The sequence below is a fragment of the Nerophis lumbriciformis genome, linkage group LG28 (assembly GCF_033978685.3).
Source record: "Nerophis lumbriciformis linkage group LG28, RoL_Nlum_v2.1, whole genome shotgun sequence".
NCBI lineage: Eukaryota > Metazoa > Chordata > Actinopteri > Syngnathiformes > Syngnathidae > Nerophis > Nerophis lumbriciformis.
Window position 1 is genome coordinate 3,280,172 of NC_084575.2, and position 20,151 is coordinate 3,300,322.

General features: G+C 38.5%; 3 protein-coding genes and 1 pseudogene across 3 annotated transcripts in view; 2 read left to right on the plus strand and 2 right to left on the minus strand.

The window, feature by feature from the left end:
* The window catches only part of LOC133570591 (uncharacterized), a 463,307-nt gene that overhangs the window by 189,052 nt on the left and 254,104 nt on the right, over positions 1 to 20,151 (plus strand). The gene's annotated exons all lie outside the window — the stretch shown is intronic.
* LOC133570556 (uncharacterized) overlaps positions 1 to 20,151 on the minus strand; it is a 119,199-nt gene that overhangs the window by 69,198 nt on the left and 29,850 nt on the right. The gene's annotated exons all lie outside the window — the stretch shown is intronic.
* On the plus strand, positions 4,535 to 4,643 carry LOC140680215 (5S ribosomal RNA; annotated as a pseudogene).
* Positions 5,459 to 10,582, minus strand: LOC140680135 (uncharacterized). Its single transcript, XM_072916504.1, has 8 exons — positions 10,202 to 10,582; positions 9,641 to 9,726; positions 9,327 to 9,544; positions 8,681 to 8,856; positions 8,218 to 8,292; positions 7,709 to 7,823; positions 6,788 to 6,962; positions 5,459 to 5,904 (listed from the first exon to the last, which is right to left on the minus strand). The coding sequence occupies exons 3-7, from the start codon at positions 9,442 to 9,444 to the stop codon at positions 6,841 to 6,843; spliced, it is 606 nt and encodes a 201-aa protein (XP_072772605.1). The 5' UTR covers positions 9,445 to 9,544; positions 9,641 to 9,726; positions 10,202 to 10,582; the 3' UTR covers positions 5,459 to 5,904; positions 6,788 to 6,840.

Here is a 20,151-nt window from a genome sequence, read left to right on the forward strand (position 1 = left end):
TTTTATTTACATTTATGAGATAGAATTAGGGCTGGGTGATGTATGGAATATACTGGATATATCGTGGGTTTGTCTCTGTGCGATATAGAAAATGACTATATGGTGATATTGGAGTATACGTTCTCACACAGTTGCTTTTAGCTGCAGGCATTACACTACAGGCTCTTCTCACTCTTTCTTGTCTCTCCTTCTCACAAAGACATAAAACAAGCGCACCTTCTTACATACGTCGCATACTGTCACGTGTGCAACGTCATACGCTCTCACGGAGCAGACAGGTAGCGGCATGGTAACGTTAGCTGTGGTGCTAGTGGTAATACGAGAGAAAAAAGGTGCCAATCTGGTAACAAATGAAGGAATAATTCATTCCCAAGACAAACAGCAGGGGGTCCATCGTCTGGCGGTGGTTTGGCTTCAAGCGGGTAGATGGTGAACAAGTATGGGGCAAAAGCGTTGCTACAAAAAGTAGCAGCACTGCTAATGTAGCATCATTTGAAAAGTCACCCGCTAGAGAATGAAGAGTGCTTGAAACTCTGCATGTCAACATCTCCGTTCAGTGCCACACCCACAAAATGCCCAAGCAACCATTTCCACATCAACACCGTATGAAACAAATAGTCAAAAGCAGAAGGACATAACGTCCGCAGGAACCTACCACATAGTGAAGGACATACACTATTTGATTTCCTATTATGCAGCTCTTTTTTTTTTATTTGACACTTATTGAAATATCTTGACATCATGCACAAAAGTGTACTTTATTTGTTTTAAACCATTGTAGTGGCATTCTGTACAGAAAGTGTACTTTAATTTAGTGTTGTTTTAAAATGTCATCTTAGTGACATCATGCACAAAAGTGCACTAATAGCTTGTTTTAAAATGTCTGACAATCTTGCACTTTCTGTTTTGAATGACATGAATGTTTGTGCCACTGCTTAATAACTGTTTAATAAATACACTTTTGCTAAATTGACTTAGTTGTGGTTCCCTCTCTGCATGAAAGTTTAAAAGTAGCATATATTAATGCAGTATGAAGAAGAATATTTTAATGTAGACACATAGAATCATCATACTGCTGTGATTATATGCATCAAGTGTTCATTCAAGGCTAAGGCAACATATCCACATATATATGGTGTATCGTGACATGGCCTAAACACATCCACATATATATGGTGTATCGTGACATGGCCTAAACATATCCACATATATATGGGGTATCGTGACATGGCCTAAACATATCCACATATATATGGGGTATCGTGACATGGACTAAACATATCCACATATATATGGTGTATCGTGACATGGCCTAAACATATCCACATATATATGGTGTATCGTGACATTTCCTAAACACATCCACATATATATGGTGTATCGTGACATGGCCTAAACATATCCACATATATATGAGGTATTGTGACATGGACTAAAAATAGAGATATTAATAAAAGGCCATATCGCCCAGCCCTACTTGAAATGCGATTTGTTTTATATATATCCACCATCATGTCTTTTATAAAGATTGTGAACAATAGAAAAATTCCCAAAAAGTGCAGTTCTCCTCTAAATTCCAATGATTAGATTTAAGACTTGAAGTGTATGAGCATGAAGTGATGAAGCCTACTTGGATGAGTCTTCTAAGACAAAGTGAACAGTTCAGTTGTGATGGATTGAATGCCCTGAGAATAAAATGATATGTGCTTACTTGGACTGTGATGAAGCTGTGAGGACTCAGGTGCTTTGTCTTCATGCTCTTCAGTCTTCACAGAGACAACAGTCAGTGGAAACTTGCTGACATCATCCTCCTCCTGCTCTACAACACACTCTCCCTCCTCTTCCTCTTTCATGTGTGGATCCTCCTCTTCCTCTTTAATGTGGGTGGGCTGTGGATCATCCTCTTCCTCTGGCCAGATTGTTCTCTGCATTTGACCCATTAACCTTGATCACCCCCTGGGAGGTGAAGGGAGCAGTGAGCAGCAGCGGTGGCCGCGCCCGGGAATCATTTTTATGGTGATTTAACCCCCAATTTCAACCCTTGATGCTGAGTGCCATTTTTATAGTCTTTGGTATGACTCAGTCGGGGTTTGAACTCACAACCTACCGATCTCAGGGCGGACACTCTAACCACTAGGCCACTGAGTAGGTGGATGTAGCAGGTGTTGTAGTAGGTTAATGGCTGCACCAATATGAAGGAAATAACAGGTCAGTATAGCTTTTACACACATAAATATCTTGTCAAACCTGCCAGCTAGCAGGCTAGGTTTACAGCGTCAGTTACCATGGTAACTGACTCTGACTTTGTCTTACCTCTCTTATTTTTGGAGGTCAAACTCTCGAGCTTTACATACTCAGGAGTTTGCACTTAACCTGCTCTCTGGAATATTCCCCCGGTGACTGTGTGAGTTTTGTGTAAACATGTTGATACACTTTGTTACAAACTGAGAGGAACATCAACCTCTCATAAATATTGTGTGTCTGAACATCCTCACATGACAATTCATCTTCCTATAGACAATCTATTGAAGAAAAGTGTTAATAATAAATATAAAGTTAGTAAAGATGTGAGAGTAAGAAGTAAACAAACCTGTTGTGTGTAACACAACTTGATGTTTTTCATGTTGTCGCTCCTTCTCCTCTTTTGTTGGACAAAGTTCCTCCTCGTACTCTGCTATGGTTCTTTCGCACATTTTCACACAATCACAACACTTTACACTCACACTTGATCTCTGCTTAGCGATGTGTTTTCATCACTTCCGCCTCTCTTTGTTAGCAGCTAACAAGCTAAGCTAACAAGCAAGCTAAGCTAGCTCTAGAAGTGCGCTCAGACTAATATAACCGGATGCAAACAGTTATTAACGATGTTACTCTATTTAATAGAGTGTAATAAAGGACATATATGTGTACATGGACGCACAGATTAAGAACACTGAACTGTGACGACTGCAATAACGTCTTCACCGTCAGACGCCATCTTGCTTTATCCTCGCCCTGTTTGCTTCGCGCGCAGTCTTGTCAGATCTCGCGAGAGAAACAATCAACCAGCTCTTTTCCAGATCTCGCGAGAGAAACAAGTAACCAGCTCCCCCCCCCCCAACCCCGGTACAACTATTTCAACATTCTGAAAATAAGAATAAACTTTTACATTTTCAAAACAAAGACATACAACTTATTTTGGTAAATAAACAGTAGCTTATATGGGTAGTATGGCCGTAAGCCGAAAGACGAGGTAAAACCAACCTTTTTAAATAGAACTCTTACAGACGGGATGGGAGACAATTGTTATTTATCTTAGAGCCTGGCGCGCATGCGTACACTAATGTGCTTTTTCTGGCTGTATGATTGTCTTCCTTTGCTACGGCGGTCAAGTTGCTTTCACGGTGGATATTTGCCTCCGGAGCTCCAGCGGAAGCTCCCCCTCACTGTGCCCACACTGCTCTCTCATGCTGCGGGGAGATTGCAGGAGAGGTGCCGCTCTCAACACTACTTTATGCTTAGGGACCGTCAATAAATTACTATTGTCTTCAAAGATGTATATCTGCTACATCAAAACACTGATTCATCTAAAAGGAGGTCAAATAAATAGTCATACATTTTTAATATCGTTCCTGATTTTATCATTTAAATATTTTTTTTAATGTAAACAATAATTATTAGTTTTAAAAGTCTCCATGTCATCATGCAACTTAGTAACCAAATTCCACTTTACATTAGTCCTTTTATTTTAAAATAGGATCACTTTTATAGGTCATATGACCTAAAATCCCAAATTCACTTGATATTTGAAGTGTTTTTTCTATTGTGATTCACACTTTTTTGTTTTAAAATGTAAGTTTAATTGGATTTTATATAAATTTGTAATATTGAAAACCATGGTTTCATTTTTAGCTCCCGCAACAACTACGACTATCCAACATAAAACCAACTTGACTCTCATTTGGAGCTAATAAAAATGCTGCTAATTATCTGTATAAGATATATCACGCACATGATCTTTATTAAAAACCTTTTTTTATTTAATAAAACCCTATTTTAAAATAAAAAGTTGTGCGTTACACTAAAAGGTTAGCATGACTAATAAGTGGAATTAGGTTACTAAATTGTATGACATGGAGACTATTGGGAAAATATCCTTATTTTTTTATATTAAACATGGATATATATGTTAGAATTATGAAATAATGGGCATGCACAATAAGGAGGTATGACTAATTATTTACCTTCTTTTAGATGAATCAGTGTTTTGATGTAGCAGATATACATTTTTCAAGACAATAGTGATTTATTGACGGTCCCTAATTATAAAGTAGTGTTGAGAGCTGTGATGAGGTGGCATCTGAATGCAGCTGGGATAGGCTCCAGCACCCCCTGCCACCCCAAAAGAGACAATGGATGGAGAGCTGCACCTCACACAGCCAGAAAAAGCACATTAGTGTACGCATGCGTGCCAGGCTCTAAGATAAATAATAATTGTCTCCCATCCCGTCTGTAAGAGTTACATTTAAAAAGGTTGTTTTCACCTCGCCTTTCGGCTTACGGCCATACTACCCTGAACACGTCCGATCTCGGAAGCTAAGCAGGGTCGGGCCTGGTTAGTACTTGGATGGGAGACCGCCTGGGAATACCAGGTGCTGTAAGCTTTTACACTCACGCCAGAGGGCGCTGTTTCTCACTTCTTGCAAAAATAAAAAACAATGGTTTTTATTTCACTTTCAGTTTTACAAAAACACATGTCATTTTATAAGTTCACCAGTCACGGATAGTCCGTCAATATGTTCAACACCAGTTTGGCTGTTACTGCAATATAACAATATAACAATGTATCGTAATTAATACACAATATGAGAATGTGTGCTGTATAAATGAATGAATGAATTACTTAATTTAATTAGAACACAACAGGAGCAGTAAATATGCAGGGATTACCTAAACTGATGTGTTGTGTTAATTTAGCAATATTAAAGGTGTCATATGTAGAATTTGCATGTCAAGTTAAATGTCCCTGATATGTCAAAAGGCGTTAATAAATCATGTTCTTTTCCAATACCTCTATAACTGATAACAGTAGTTCAGCTGGGATATGCTCACTTCATAATTAGATTAAAAGCCCCGGAATCTTGTTATTGTTTTCATTTCCATGTCCCGCCCTCTACCCCCTGCAAAAAATGTTCTATAGAATTTCTAAAGAATATCTCTATAGAATTTCTAATGAACTTTAGGACCGAAGTTCTATAGAATTTCTAAAGAATATCTCTATAGAATTTCTAATGAACTTTAGGACCGAAGTTCTATAGAACAGGATTCTAAAGAATGGTTCTATAGAACATGGTTCTAAAGAACAGGGTTCTAAAGAATGGTTCTATAGAACAGGGTTCTAAAGAATGGTTCTATAGAACAGGGTTCTAAAGAATGGTTCTATAGAACATGGTTCTAAAGAATGGTTCTATAGAACAGGGTTCTAAAGAATGGTTCTATAGATCTCCTCTAAAGAATAGTGCTATAGAAGAAAGTTCTAAAGAGTAGTTCTATAGAACAGGCTCCTATGGAATGGCTTTCTGTGGAATACGGTTCAGAATGATGTAGAAATGATTGGGCAGGCATTCTACAAAATCTGTGGTCTAACACTGGCAATGGAGAAAGACAAATATTGCAGTTGAATGAATGTTGACTTGTATTTATTATATACATGTAACTCAAATCTTGACGTAATAAATAAATGTCAGCAGCATAAATCAACATGATCACCGCGCTTCCCCGACTGTTAGAGACGGCTAGACGTCCAGCAGAATTTGTTTCTGAGGCCTTCTTTTTTTCCCATTTTCTGCGCAATGTTCAGTTTCACTCCAATGATTTTCTTTATCACATTTGCTTCACTTGAGGGATGGAGCTTCTTCACAAAATCTGAAAGATCAATAAAATATACCAGAATTAGTGTCTGCAGACACCAAGACACTAGCTGTCATGCAATGAGTTACACTATGGCATTTTTCAGCTCGATAAAGAGAGTGATGTCTATCATTTAATCAATGCAATGGATAGTCAACACACTGCATACATTGCATATCACGCGTTTCTATGCTGTAAGGCACTTGCACTGCTTGACGCACACAAAATCATATGTGGTGCAATCATGCCAGGCTTTACGAACTGCAACAAATCTGTATCAAATTCTGACAGTGCATGTACACTATTCATTAGCTATATAGAAAATCCATTCAGTGTGTGAAATATTTTTCAAATTATTTTCAGGATTTCACTTTCTTGTGAATCTTGTTGTGTACTTGATGGGTGTCCCCAATGGCGTTCAAACAATCACGAAAGTGCATTAATAGAATTATAATAAAAATATTCAACTTCAATCTGATTGAAACCATATCCACATCGGGAAGGGGATCTGACACATTCCCTATCTAAAAGTCGTTCACTTCTCAACTTGCAGCAGAACTCACGGAAATTCCCGACGCTAGTTGTTAAATAGTAAGGCGGAGAATGCCGATATAAGATATCAAACGAGAAAAAGGTGTAGATATCCGTGCGCTGCGGTTTTTGCTTTGTCACTTGATGTTGGTTTCCGACGAGATCAAAGCTAATGTGACCACCCATGCCTATAAATCTGTCAAAACGAACATCTCGCAGTCAATTCATGGACCAAGCAGACTGGAAGCTATGGATATCTATACTTCATGCCAAACGATCACGGAACGACTTGGAGATAGGAAAAGGGTCAGATCCACTTCCCTGATGTGGATATGGTTTTAATCAGATTGATTTAACTTATACTCACCAATAATAGCAGACACTTTCTTGTCATCCAGTTTTGGTTTCTCATGCTTATCCTTAAAAGCATTGGATTTTTTTCCTGTCAAGCTCCTCTGGCAGAGCGACAGCAGGACGTCGAGCTGATAGTATTGTTGCCTGACGTGATAAGTCGTCCATCTTCATTAGCAGGCCAGGAAGTCCTTTAATAGAAAAAAGTACATTGTGATGCAGACACAATAAAAAAAAAAAATACATTAATAACATGAAGCTGGCGATATCCAAACCGCTCGGCTCTAACCCCAGCTATCATAATGTAAGGGTATTTTGATAGGAATCTTGTTCAAGTCAAGGGAAACATGGTAAGGAAGCAATCAAAGATGAAAAATATATATAACCATATATATTAATTCATCCTGACCACGCGAAGATTTAATATTTGTCGGTCAAGTATTAATCAGATATCCAGCTGAGACAAAATATCAAGAAGGAAGGGACGTAACTCTTGCTAATATAAGAGAAACACACAAAAACGGACGGACAGACAGACAAACAAGTACCATATGTCCTCCCCTTATTTAGAGGGGAGGACATCACAACTTAGGATGTTGTATATGCAACAGTTCTGAAATTATCCCAAATCATAAATGGATTTTTATTGGAAAAAAGGGGCATAACTCTGGAAAATATTGTCCGAGACGACTCATTTTCGATAGGCTTCTTGTTACACTAAGATAAATAGATGTAACAAGTTTGGTTTCCGTACATGAAACGATTCTGTAAATATTGCGGTGACGGATGGACAGCCGTACATGACGACAATACCCGTAGGCCAAAGTTAGATGAAAATACAGTAATAAGAAAGTTATTTCATACATCGACATGTAAGCATATTTTCCATCAACCTATGATAATTACAATAACATACTTCTAGAATAAGAAAACCTACCTTCAACAACCCTCAATGCATCTCGAAGGGATTTGTTTTCCTCTCTCAACTGGAGGACTTCCTTCTTCAGGGATTCCATTTCTGTACATGTATCTTTCGGTGAAGTTCTTCCCAGCTGAAAATGTCAAAATAGTAAATCAAATGAAATAATTTGTATTATGATTAATTTGGGCGCTCATATGTTTTCCGGAAGCAATTTGTCCTGGATACGGCCCTGACAGCACCATATAAGTTTTACATGTATAAGCAACCTTGTAGGCACATTAATTTGAATATGCTACATGTACATGTAGCAGTAAGCCATTCACACAGTAGGCACTGTTCATCAGGTATTTGTAGTGTTATTTTCATATAAGTAAAAGTATAAACTTGTGTTTTAAACCAGTTGCCAGGGATGCAATTTTTACGTCCTCGATTTCAAATGAATGCTAGGCACTTGTGATTGTTTGCCTCGAGAGGGTGCTTTGATTAACCAATAAAATCCTATTCTATTCTATTCATGTACTCACAGCAGCAAGTTGGGCCTTCAATTGTGCCCGAGCATCATATCCCACAGCTGTACGGCTTACTTTCCTCTTTTTCTTCTGAAAAATCAAGATTAACAAGAAAACGTGTTCAGTTCTTTTATATGCCATTGAAGTGAAGAAATATGTTTGCAGAAATGATAGATTTTCGAGTACATGCAGAAAGTCTGTCAACACCTCAATTTGTCTTGAATATTATTCTGTCTGAGTTGGTCGAATTGAATCAAAATATTCAATAACTTTAAAGCCTACAATGAAACATGATGTGATTAACTTTTATGATAAAGAAAAACTGACAAGGTACTTCAAAAGTATGGGATTGAATCCTACAAAACCTCACACAGTTGAAACACCACTGTAATAGTGAGTGAGTGAATTAACGTTTAACGTCGCTTTCAACACTATTTCGGTCATATCGCGACAACATGCACCACTGAAATAAAAGTACCTGCTGTCTGTCAGATAGAGTCTCCTCGTCACTTTCATCCTTGCTCTCACTGTCTGATGACCAAGACTTTGGCTGTTTGTTTCTCTTGCCTCTGCCATATTCCAAATCACCAGTAAGGGGTACATCCTTGCCATCCTGAGCGGCTTTCAAATATGGCGTCAGTTCACGTGTGTCTTCTGTGTAAAAACAAATATGTGCCACATTAAGCTAAATTAAACTGTACAATTTCAGCAGCAGATTGTTATCACTAAATTACTTTGGTATACCTACAGTTCTGATGATTCAGAAATTCACCTCAGCGAGAAACAAATTTCACCTTACTTTCCCTTATTTACAGGCTTACAGCCATATTAAAAAATTGTCAAGGTTAAGTCTGTACTATCATGACAATCACCTCAGCATTGCAGATTGAAACATTCAGTATACCAGGGCTGCACTGATGAGAAATTACTATCAATCATGGAAGAAAAAAAATTATATTAATTAAATTTAACTTTACATAAACAAAGTCGAAAGTTCAAGGTGTAAAATCAGAAGTACATTAAATATATCTATATTAAATATATCTATATTTATATGTACTTCTGGTAAAACGTATACTTTTTACTGAATTGAATTGAAAAGTTTTCAACTGTTTATTAATTACCACCAAATCTCAGAATTCTTGCCACGTATTTGGTTTGTGACTGCTTCCTTCCTCCTGCTTTGTTGAGTGGCCATGGAACTTGGACTTCTTCATCACTGTCCCAATTTTCTCCATTCATCTTCTCTCGAGAACCGCGTGGTTAATATACTATATTTCGTCTCGATGATATCCTCCCCTTGCTTCCGTTTGGCGACCTGACTGGGGGCCAAACTCCTTCTCTGTGTGATCACACAAGCCTGACGTTACAAACAATGGAGGGATGATAATAATAATAATAATAATAATAATAAATTAGGCTAGTTTTGCTAGCTCACCATTTCCGCCCGTGCCTCGAAGCTGCTGTTTGGCTCAACGTTAGCCCGCTTGTGACGTCTCGCATCGCGCCTAGAAGACCCTAAACCTAAATGTGATGTTTAAGCCAACAAAGTTACCGTCAATGAACTCCGACGTGACTTGGGCAGCTTAGAAAGAGCGAGTGAAGTCAACATGGACGTTGTGGCCGCCATCACCAACTCAAACTGCCCGCGAAATCTGCTTTGCAACTACGGCAAGCGCGAAGGGGAAAAATAAATAATTTTAGAAAAAAAGTTGATTTGAAACATATTCGCACTTATTAGTGTCGGATATGAGAAACATTGATACAACGCGATTATTACCAACTATACATGAATTTGGTTGTGATTGCAGCCTTAAAACAGTTTTGTTATTTTATAACAAAACGAGAGCAGTTCTATCTATCGTGTTTGGGGGGGGGGGTTGTAATGTTACGGCGGGAAAAGTAGTAAACTAAATATAACATTGAACCATGCTTTTGAAAATGTATACATTTAAATCCTGGCAAATACTGACTTTTAACGATATAAACTGTTACTTACATGAGTTCGGTAAAGTGTTTTCCTATTGGGCTCCGTGAAGAAACGTGTCTGGGCTTGTTCTTCCACAGCTGCATGCAGGTACGTGGGCGGGTCCTGACGTTTTAGGTCTGATTTAAACCTTTGAACTGAGTTTTGCTAAATCAATTTATGTTGGAAGTCCAATAAAATTAATTTTATCACATAAAAAAGTAAGTTACGAAAATATTCACACTTTTTACTTATAGATAACTCAAAAACTCTAAAAATAAAAATAAATTGATTTATTGGAATAAATATACTTTTAAAAATAAAGTCTGCCGAAGTTCTGGGTGTCCGCCTTGAAATGACACCTCACAATTTTAAATGATACAAAATTAACATTTTCATAATTGAGGGAGACATCCTGCATTGTTCAAAAAACAAGCTCAAATCTGGTGAATCAACTTAATGAGATTAATCAATGCTATGGTGATAGCGCTGCTGCCATTTTATAGAATTTTATTCCATGGAACAATCTATAGAACTTTCAGCAGATAAAGGATAATGTCTATAGAATTTCTGTTAGACATTCTATAGAATGCCCAGTTCTATAGAACAATCTATAGACCTTTCAGCAGATAAAGTAATGTCTATAGAATTTCTGTTAGACATTCTATAGAATGCCCAGTTCTATAGAACAATCTATGGACTTTTCATCAGATAATGTAATGTCTATAGAATTTCTATAGGATATTCTATAGAATTCCCAGCTCTATAGAACAGTGAAAAGACCTTCCAGCACATGAAGCTGATGTCTATAGAATTTCTATAGAATTTTGAATACATATTCTATAGAATCTTCAGTTCTAAAGAAATTCCGACGAAATTCTATAGCGTTCTATATATTTCTATAGAGATTCTATAGAACATTTTTTGCAGGGCCGTTTGACCAATTAGAAAGTCTGTGAGTGTGTCACATCCAGGTTGCCAGTTACACACCGTCATCTTCGTCTGGCTACTGCCACTGGTAAAGTTACTAAACATGTCAGACCTTAGTCAATCTAAAAGGCCTCGTTACCATTTTCAACTTATTCATGACAAAGCCAGGAACAACATGAGGATTTGTATCAGGGATGCCTTTGAAAGATGGAGACCATTGAAGGCGGAGAAGATTTTTTTCATCTGACGCCAAACTTGCTAATTTCCTTCTTGAAAGGTAAGTCAGGCATTTACCTTTTCTTATTACTTGTAATAAATGGAAATGGACATTTGGTATGTAAACTATATTGTCCAATACAGTCTATGATCTTGTCTAACAAAGCTAGTATGTTCCTGCAACCAATGCTTAGTGTGATGGTGCTCAGCTCCTAGTGTAATGCTTAGCATGCTAGCCCGGTTAATGACACATCCACATATAAGCTAACGGGGGAAATATATGCCTGTTATCCTGTATGTCCATGTGTATTTGAACTGACAAGGTAAAATATATTTTCCATAAATAAAAGCTATGTGGATATGTGTAGTGTCTGTGCCTATTTCCTTCTCAACATGCTGATAGGCTGAGGAAATGTGTTCCAACATTAGCACGGCTGTCGTCATGGCAATGTGAAAGGTATGGAGACAGACACATCACATGATCAAATAATTCCTCATTGGTGTAGCCTATAGACACACCTTAGTAAAATGTCTCTTTAGTTTTGGGCGTACATTAGACTGCTAAGCATGCTCTGCTTATTTTCACCAGTAGAACCTTTGCTAGTGTTGGTTGTAGTTTGTTCTAGTCTTTGTTTTCTGATAGTACTGACAACAACCATATGGTTGCTATTTGTTGTGATATTGTATGCAGGCATGATTGCACTTCTTCCTGAAAATAGCCTAATTCTGTGTAAAATGTGTTGGTTAGAGATTTGTTATTGACAAAATGCTTGTCTATTCAGCATTTATGGTCCCAGCACCTCAACCCTTAGTAAGAGGCAGTGGAAGTTGGAAGTTCCTTGGAGTGGCCCAGTCCATGGAGCTGGATTCAGCTGCGTATCTGGCAACCTCAGTCAGGGAGAGAGGAAGGGGACTACAGAATTTTGACTTTGATTGCAGTACCATTTCTGGCCACATTATTACATATGGCACCTTTAAAAAAAAGCATGCATGTCAGCTTTATGTTAGTAGTTGGGGTGCATGATAAATATTGTACAGATAATTATCAATGTATATCTTTTTTTTATTAGCTCCAATTGAGAGTTAATTGGGTTTTATGTTGGACATTCGTAGTTGTAGCGGGAGGTTGAAAAGTAACCATGGTTATCAATATCACAAATGTATTATAAAATCCATCCTTTCATCCATTTTCTACTGCTTGTCCCTCCAATTAAACTTAAATTGTAAAACAAAAAGGCATGAATGACACTAGAGAAAAGCATTTAAAATATTAAGTGAATTTGGTATTTTAAGTGACTTAGGAATCTTTTAAAAATAAACCAAGATTTTTAATATGCAATTTTTTTTTTTTTTTATAAAATCCTATTTTTAAAAAAAGGGTGTATATTATATAAAACTGGATATTCATCCATCCATTTTCTACCGCTTATTCCCTTCGGGGTCGCGGGGGGGCGCTGGAGCCTATCTCAGCTACAATCAGGCGGAAGGCGGTGTACACCCTGGACAAGTCGCCACCTCATCGCAGGGCCAACACAGATAGACAGACAACATTCACACTCACTGGATATGAATGATAACAGTAGGAAATAATGGGCGTGCACGTTAGCACGTTATTAAGGAGGTAGGACTATTTATTTGACCTCCTTTTAGATGAGTCAGTGTTTTTGATGTAGCAGATATACATCTTCGAAGACAATAGTAATTTATTGAGGGTCCCTAAGCATAAAGTAGTGTTGAGAGCGGCACCTCTCCTGCAATCTCCCCGCAGCATGAGAGAGCAGTGTGGGCACAGTGAGGGGGAGCTTCCGCTGGAGCTCCGGAGGCAAATATCCACCGTGAAAGCAACTTGACCGCCGTAGCAAAGGAAGACAATCACACAAAGGAAAACACAAATAAGCCACGTGAGCTCTGGAAAATTCTCAACAACCAGCTTCCTGGTTGCAGCCAGAAACTTAAAACCAGACTCACCAACATCAGCATCAAGGAGGGTGACTCCCTCATTACAGACAGAATGGAGGTAGTAAGCAGACTTAACACCTTTTTCACCAGCATAGCCACAACTCTTGTCAACAAGCTGTCCCACCACTCTGGTCGCTTTGGTGTAGAACACATTAAAGCCTTCTACAGAAAGCTAGGAGTATCCAACAATGATTTCAAATTAGAAATGGTCACAGCTGATGGTGTTTAAAAAATTGAGCGCGCTCCACCCAAACAAGGCCACCAGCCTTGACATAATCCCCTCCAGATTCCTCAGGGACTCTGCCTCCATCATTGCCCCTATCATCACACACATAATTAACCTCTCAATTTCACAAGGCCAAGTACCAAAAGATTTTAAGATAGCAAGAGTAACTCCCCTCTTTAAAAAAGGAAGCAAATTGGAACCTGGCAACTACCGACCTGTTTCTATTCTCAGTTCCATTTCGAAAGTAATGGAAAAAATAGTTTATGAACAGGTCGATAGTTACCTTGCCACTAATAAACTCATGTACAAATTCCAATCCGGCTTCAGAACTAACCACTCCACTGACACATGCCTTCTCTATCTGACTTCAGAACTAACCATTCCACTGACACATGCCTTCTCTATCTGACTTCAGAACTAACCACACCACTGACACATGCCTTCTCTATCTGACTTCAGAACTAACCACTCCACTGACACATGCCTTCTCTATCTGACTGACCACATCAAACATGAGGTGGACGCGGGCAAATACTGCGGCATGGTCATGCTGGACCTTCAGAAGGCCTTTGACACCGTTGACCACGCTATACTGTTGGATAAGCTCAGAGCAATCGGATTTGACAAAACCTCATCGAGCTGGATGCAATCTTACTTGGAGGAGAGGGAACAGGTGGCAGAGGTGAACGGCACCGTGCCCCCCCCCCTCTCAGTGAGCTGTGGAGTCCCCCAAGGCAGTATATTGGGGCCTTTAGTGTTCCTAGTATACATAAACGACTTGTCATCAGCATGCGACTGTGAATTGTTCTTGTTTGCGGATGACTCGGCCCTGCTGGTATCAGACAGGGACAAGTCACAGGTGGAGAAAATCCTTAGTGCTGAACTCTGTAGAACTTGCACCTGGCTCGCTGACAACAAGCTATCCATACACTTGGGTAAAACAGAATCCATCCTGTTTGGGTCCCACATCAACCTTAAGAAAGTCAGTGACTTCACTATAAAAGTGGGTGACATTGTTATCACCAGGAAGGATGAGGTCACCTACCTAGGTTCCATTCTAGAGGCTAATCTTTCCTGAGATAAAATGGCAACCAAGGTCATCAAAAAGGTCAACCAACGAACGAGATTTCTCTGTAGAATCTCCTCTCTGGTCAACAAAAGCACCATGAAGATTCTGGAGGGAACTCTCGTTCAACCCTTTTTCGATTACGCATGCACCTCCTGGTACCCTAGCACCTCCAAAACCCTCAAATCTAGACTCCAAACATCCCAGAACAAGCTAGTCAGATTACTTCTAGACCTCCACCCCAGATCACACCTCACTCCTACCCACTTCTCCAAAGTGGGCTGGCTCAGGGTGGAGGACAGAGTCAAACAACTTGCACTGAGCCTAGTCTATAAAATCCGCTACACCTCCCTGATACCGAAGTATATGTCAAACTACTTCCTTAACGTAAATGACCGCCATAACCACAACACCAGGGGGAGCTCCACTAACCACGTTAAACCCTGATTCCCATCTAACAAAGGTCTTAACTCATTCTCCTTCTATGCCACATCAATGTGGAATGCGCTCCCAACAGGTGTAAAAGAAAGTGTATCTCTATCCTCCTTCAAAACCGCAATAAAACAACACCTCCAGGCAACTTCAACCCTTGACTAACACCCTCCCTTCCTCATCATACCTCTTCGGATTGTAAATAATCAAATGTAGTCACTTATTCTTATAATTTCTGAACTCTCTCTCTGTGTCCACTACTTGCTGTACATATGTACCAAGTCAGACCTACACTGTTCCAATGTCAATTTCTCTGACTGAAGTGTTGATACCAACCAAACGTAACCCCCCCCCCCCCCCCCCCCCCCCCACTTCATATCCCACACCCCGGATTGTAAATAATGTAAATAATTACATTTATACACTGTGATGATTATCTTGTGTGATGACTGTATTATGAAAATAGTATATATCTGTATCATAAATCGATTTAAGTGGACCCCGACTTAAACAAGTTGAAAAACGTATTCGGGTGTTACCATTTAGTGGTCAATTGTACGGAATATGTACTTCACTGTGCAATCTACTAATAAAAGTCTCAATCAAGCAACATGCATCTGCTAGCTCATGATCGCCCCACTTCTCAGTGTGGCGAGTTGGAGTACTACAAAAAGCACTCAGTGCTTAAATCTGTATTTTTAGTCTTATTATCAAGGAATAATGAGGTCACACTTATATTAAAACATTAATGCTAAGGTTTCGTCCAGTATTGGGCTGGTGATGATGATGATGAAGATGTATCTATGCAAGTGAACAATTGGACCCACAAGGGACAACAACCCTTTCCACAGACTACACACACACATCAGAAACATAAATGTTAGAAGCCTACAACAATATATGTGAAGAAGACTTTAGGATTAAAAGTGAAGATGTGAGGTGAAATAAGTACAAATGCAGCAATAAAAACAAGCAACTCCACTCACGATGGCTCTAAAGTTCAGTGATGTGTTGCTAACTTCAGCATTTTTCTTCTTTGTTGATGTTTTGCAGTAGTTAACATCCATGATGTAACAATGCTGCTAATCTACCAGAGTCCACATTTTGTTAACCATTTTATTCATTCATACTTTTAATTGGATAATAACATCAATAAAATGCAATGGAAAAAATGTGTGAAAAATAAACAATAAAAATAATAAGATGTCCTCTCTTCACAGATGAGAAAATAGAATAAAATAGTAGCGTCATATATAACATTCAATACATGCACACAACTTAAAAAGTAAGTACAGGACAACATATAAGACTAGAAGATGAGAAGCACTACATACAACATCAAATATACATTCATATTAAACATGCTGTGTTTTTAAACTACATTTAGCACAATCACTGTTTAAGTGTTTTTACATCCCTGCAGCTTCCATGACTGTTACACACTTGTGTCTACTGACCTGATACTTATACCTGAACATCTTATCACACACAGTGCAACTAAACGGTTTCTCTCCAGTGTGTGTTCTCATGTGTGTGGTCATGATTTCCTTTCTGGAGAAACTCTTCTTACAAACATCCATCCATCCATCCATTTTCTACCGCTTATTCCCTTCGGGGTGGCGGGGGGCGCTGGAGCCTATCTCAGCTACAATCCGGCGGAAGGCGGGGTACACCCTGGACAAGTCGCACCTCATCGCAGGGCCAACACAGATAGACAGACAACATTCACACTCACATTCACACACTAGGGCCAGTTTAGTGTTGCCAATCAACCTATCCCCAGGTGCATGTCTTTGGAGGTGGGAGGAAGCCGGAGTACCCGGAGGGAACCCACGCAGTCACGGAGAGAACATGCAAACTCCACACAGAAAGATCCCGAGCCCGGGATTGAACTCACGACTACTCAGGACCTTCGTTTTGTGAAGCCGACGCACTAACCCCTCTGGCACCGTGCTGCCCCGTGTGTGTTCTCATGTGCAATATAATTTCCTTCTTAGTGTTGAATCTTTTAACAAAAGCTGAACAAGCAAAAGGTTTCTCACCTGTGTGTGTTCTCATGTGTAATATAATTGCATTCTTAGTGTTGAATCTTTTAGCACAAGCTGAGCAAGCAAAAGGTTTCTCTCAAGTGTGTGTTCTCATGTGTGTGGTCATGTGTTCCTTTCTGGAGAAACTCTTCTTACAAACAGAGCAAGTAAAACGTTTCTCACCTGTGTGTGTTCTCATGTGTAATATAATTGCATTCTTAGTGTTGAATCTTTTAGCACAAGCTGAGCAAGCAAAAGGTTTCTCTCCAGTGTGTGTTCTCATGTGTGTGGTCATGCTTTGCTTTCTGGAGTAACTCTTCTTACAAACAGAGCAAGTAAAAGGTTTCTCTCCAGTATGTATTCTCATGTGTTCTGTAAAATGACCCTTGTGTCGAAATGATTTCCCACATTCAGAGCAGTCAAAGTGTTTGTTGTTAGTGTGATGTCTCGTATCACCTTTAGAGTCATTTTTACTCTCCAAAGGTTTTTGGATGTGGTCACTGTGATCAGAAGAGTGTGACATCATGTGGTCCATGTCTGACAGTGGAGCAAAGATGCTGTCTGGTTCTGACTTGATATCTTCACAATGCTCTCCATCAGCTTCTGTGATGTGTTGACTTACAAGCTCCGCCCCTCTGTTCTCCTCACTTTGACTGTGATGAAGCTGTAAGGACTGAGCTTCATCTTCATCATGAAGCTGCTCCTCTTTAATGTGGGAGGGGGCCTGTAGCTCCTTCTGTCCCACACTGGTGTGCCACTCCTCTTCATGACTCCCCGCTGACACCCGCTGGACGTCTGCAGAACAAATGAGGTGTTACTCTTCTGAAGTTTGCAGTATTCAAACTATTGACATGTGAGCTAGGCCAAATAGACAGTGATGGGCAAGCTACCTGGACAATGTAGTAAGCTAAGCTACAAGTTACTCTCAATTAAATGGAGCTAAGCTATCCTCAGAGAATTGTAGCACGCTACACTACAAGCTACAATGCAAAAGTAGCTTGCCACATCAAATATATATATATATATATATATATATTGGCCCACATGTATAATATCAATGTTTATGTTGTCCATGGAAAGAAGTTAGTAAGAAGCAAAAGAAAAACAACCAACCATGGATGACAAAAGGACTGAAAAATGCTTGTCACAAAAAAAAGACATTATATGGAATATTAATAACACAGACATCTATAGAGGCAGAAAATAAGTATAAGAAATATAAAAACAAGCTAATTGGTCTACTAGGAACATGTAAGAAGGAATACTACAGACAATTATTAAAGAAGAACAGAAACAAAATGAGAGCAACATGGGGCATCCTAAATAGCATCATTAAAAATGCTGCTAAGAAAGATTACCCCCAGTACTTTCTACATGGAAATACAAAAAATGACAATATGAACCAAATAGTTGAACGTTTTAATGATTACTTTGTTAATATCGGAAACAATGTGGAACAAAGATTTCCAAATGCAGATGATGGATCAGTTGAGGACTTGAGTGAGCTCATAGACAGAAATCCCAATTCCATGTTTCTTAAGAATGTGACAAAAGAAGAAATAATCAAAATTGTAAAACATTGTAAATCCAAGACCTCAACCGACTGTCATGGAATAGATATGGTAACCATAAAAAAGGTTATAGAAGACATTTCAGAACCTCTGACATATATCAGCAACGTATCATTTCTAACCGGCAAATTCCCTGACAAAATGAAAATTGCAAAAGTCTACCAATTTATAAGAATGGAGACATACACCAGTTTACTAACTACACACCAGAATTCACAGCAAATATCTCAACATGGATAGCATTAATCCAAATAACAGAGGAAATGAGCAATGCAATAGATGGTAAAGAATGTGCGGCCGCAGTATTCATGGACTTAACAAAAGCATTTGACACAATTAATCATGATATTTTAATAACAAAACTAGAACGATATGGCATCAGAGGTTTGGTCTTGAACTGGGTAATAAGTTATTTAACCAACAGGAAGCAATATGTGAAGATGGGTGAAAATATGTCAACACGGCTAGATATATCCTGTGGTGTACCCCAGGGATCAATACTGGGACCAAGATTGTTTTATCTTTATATAAACCACATTTGTAAAGTTACAAAATACTTAAAGTTAGTTTTATTTGCAGACGACACAACTGCTTTCTGTTCAGGAGAGAACACACAGAAGATAATACAAATAATAACAGAAGAAATTAACACATTAAAAAGATGCTTTGACAAAAACAGACTATCTTTGAGTCTCAGTAAAACTAAAATAATGCTATTTGTGACAGTAGAAAAGAGCATCATACACAAATACAAATAAACGGAATAGATATTGAAAGGGTAAAAGAAACCAGATTGTTGGGAGTATTAATAGATGATAAAATGAACTGGAAATCTCATATACAAAACATACAACATAAGGTGAATTTGCAAACAGCTAAAATGATACACAAAGCAAACTATAACCTGCTAGCCAAGAATGTACAACAATTCTCAACAAAAGAGGAGAAATATAATCTCAGAGAAAAATGTAATTTAAAACATTTGTATGCACGTACAACACTTAAGACCTTCAGTATATCAGTATGTGGAATTAAATGATAGAATGGATGAAGCAAAGCAATCAAACAATGTACTAATATGATCCACTTCAAGAAACTCTTCACACTTAAAGTGTTTACAAAGTACAAAGAAGAAGATAAACACTCTCAATTTATTTCATCCATCATTCATTTTCTACATCATCTTACTCATCTCACCATATGAAATATAACTTACTTCACTCATTATTATTTATTTATTTTTATTGTGATTACTTATGGAGTATATTGTGAATACATTGAGAACAGGAAGTGAACAAAAGTGTTAGCAACTGTTATGTAAAAGAAAAGTGGTAGGATTAAATAAGCTCTGCTTCTTCCTACTCCTTTTCCAACATGTTGAAAAGACAAACTGGAAATTGTGATGTATCATGTTGTATGCATGCATGTGTGATGTATCATGTTGTATGCATGCATGTGTGATGTATCATGTTGTATGCATGCATGTGTGATGTATCATGTTGTATGCATGCATGTGTGATGTATCATGTTGTATACATGCATGTGTGATGTACCAT

What these genes read in the sequence shown, in the direction of transcription:
- LOC140680135 (XM_072916504.1), bottom strand. Translation starts at nt 9,444, where the DNA reads ATGAATGGAGAAAATTGGGACAGTGATGAAGAAGTCCAAGTTCCATGG. An exon ending in TGAAGGCCCAACTTGCTGCT is followed by an intron (nt 7,824 to 8,217) that starts GTGAGTACATGA and finishes TGACATTTTCAG; the next exon opens with CTGGGAAGAACTTCACCGAA. An exon ending in TGCATTGAGGGTTGTTGAAG is followed by an intron (nt 6,963 to 7,708) that starts GTAGGTTTTCTT and finishes TTTCTATTAAAG; the next exon opens with GACTTCCTGGCCTGCTAATG.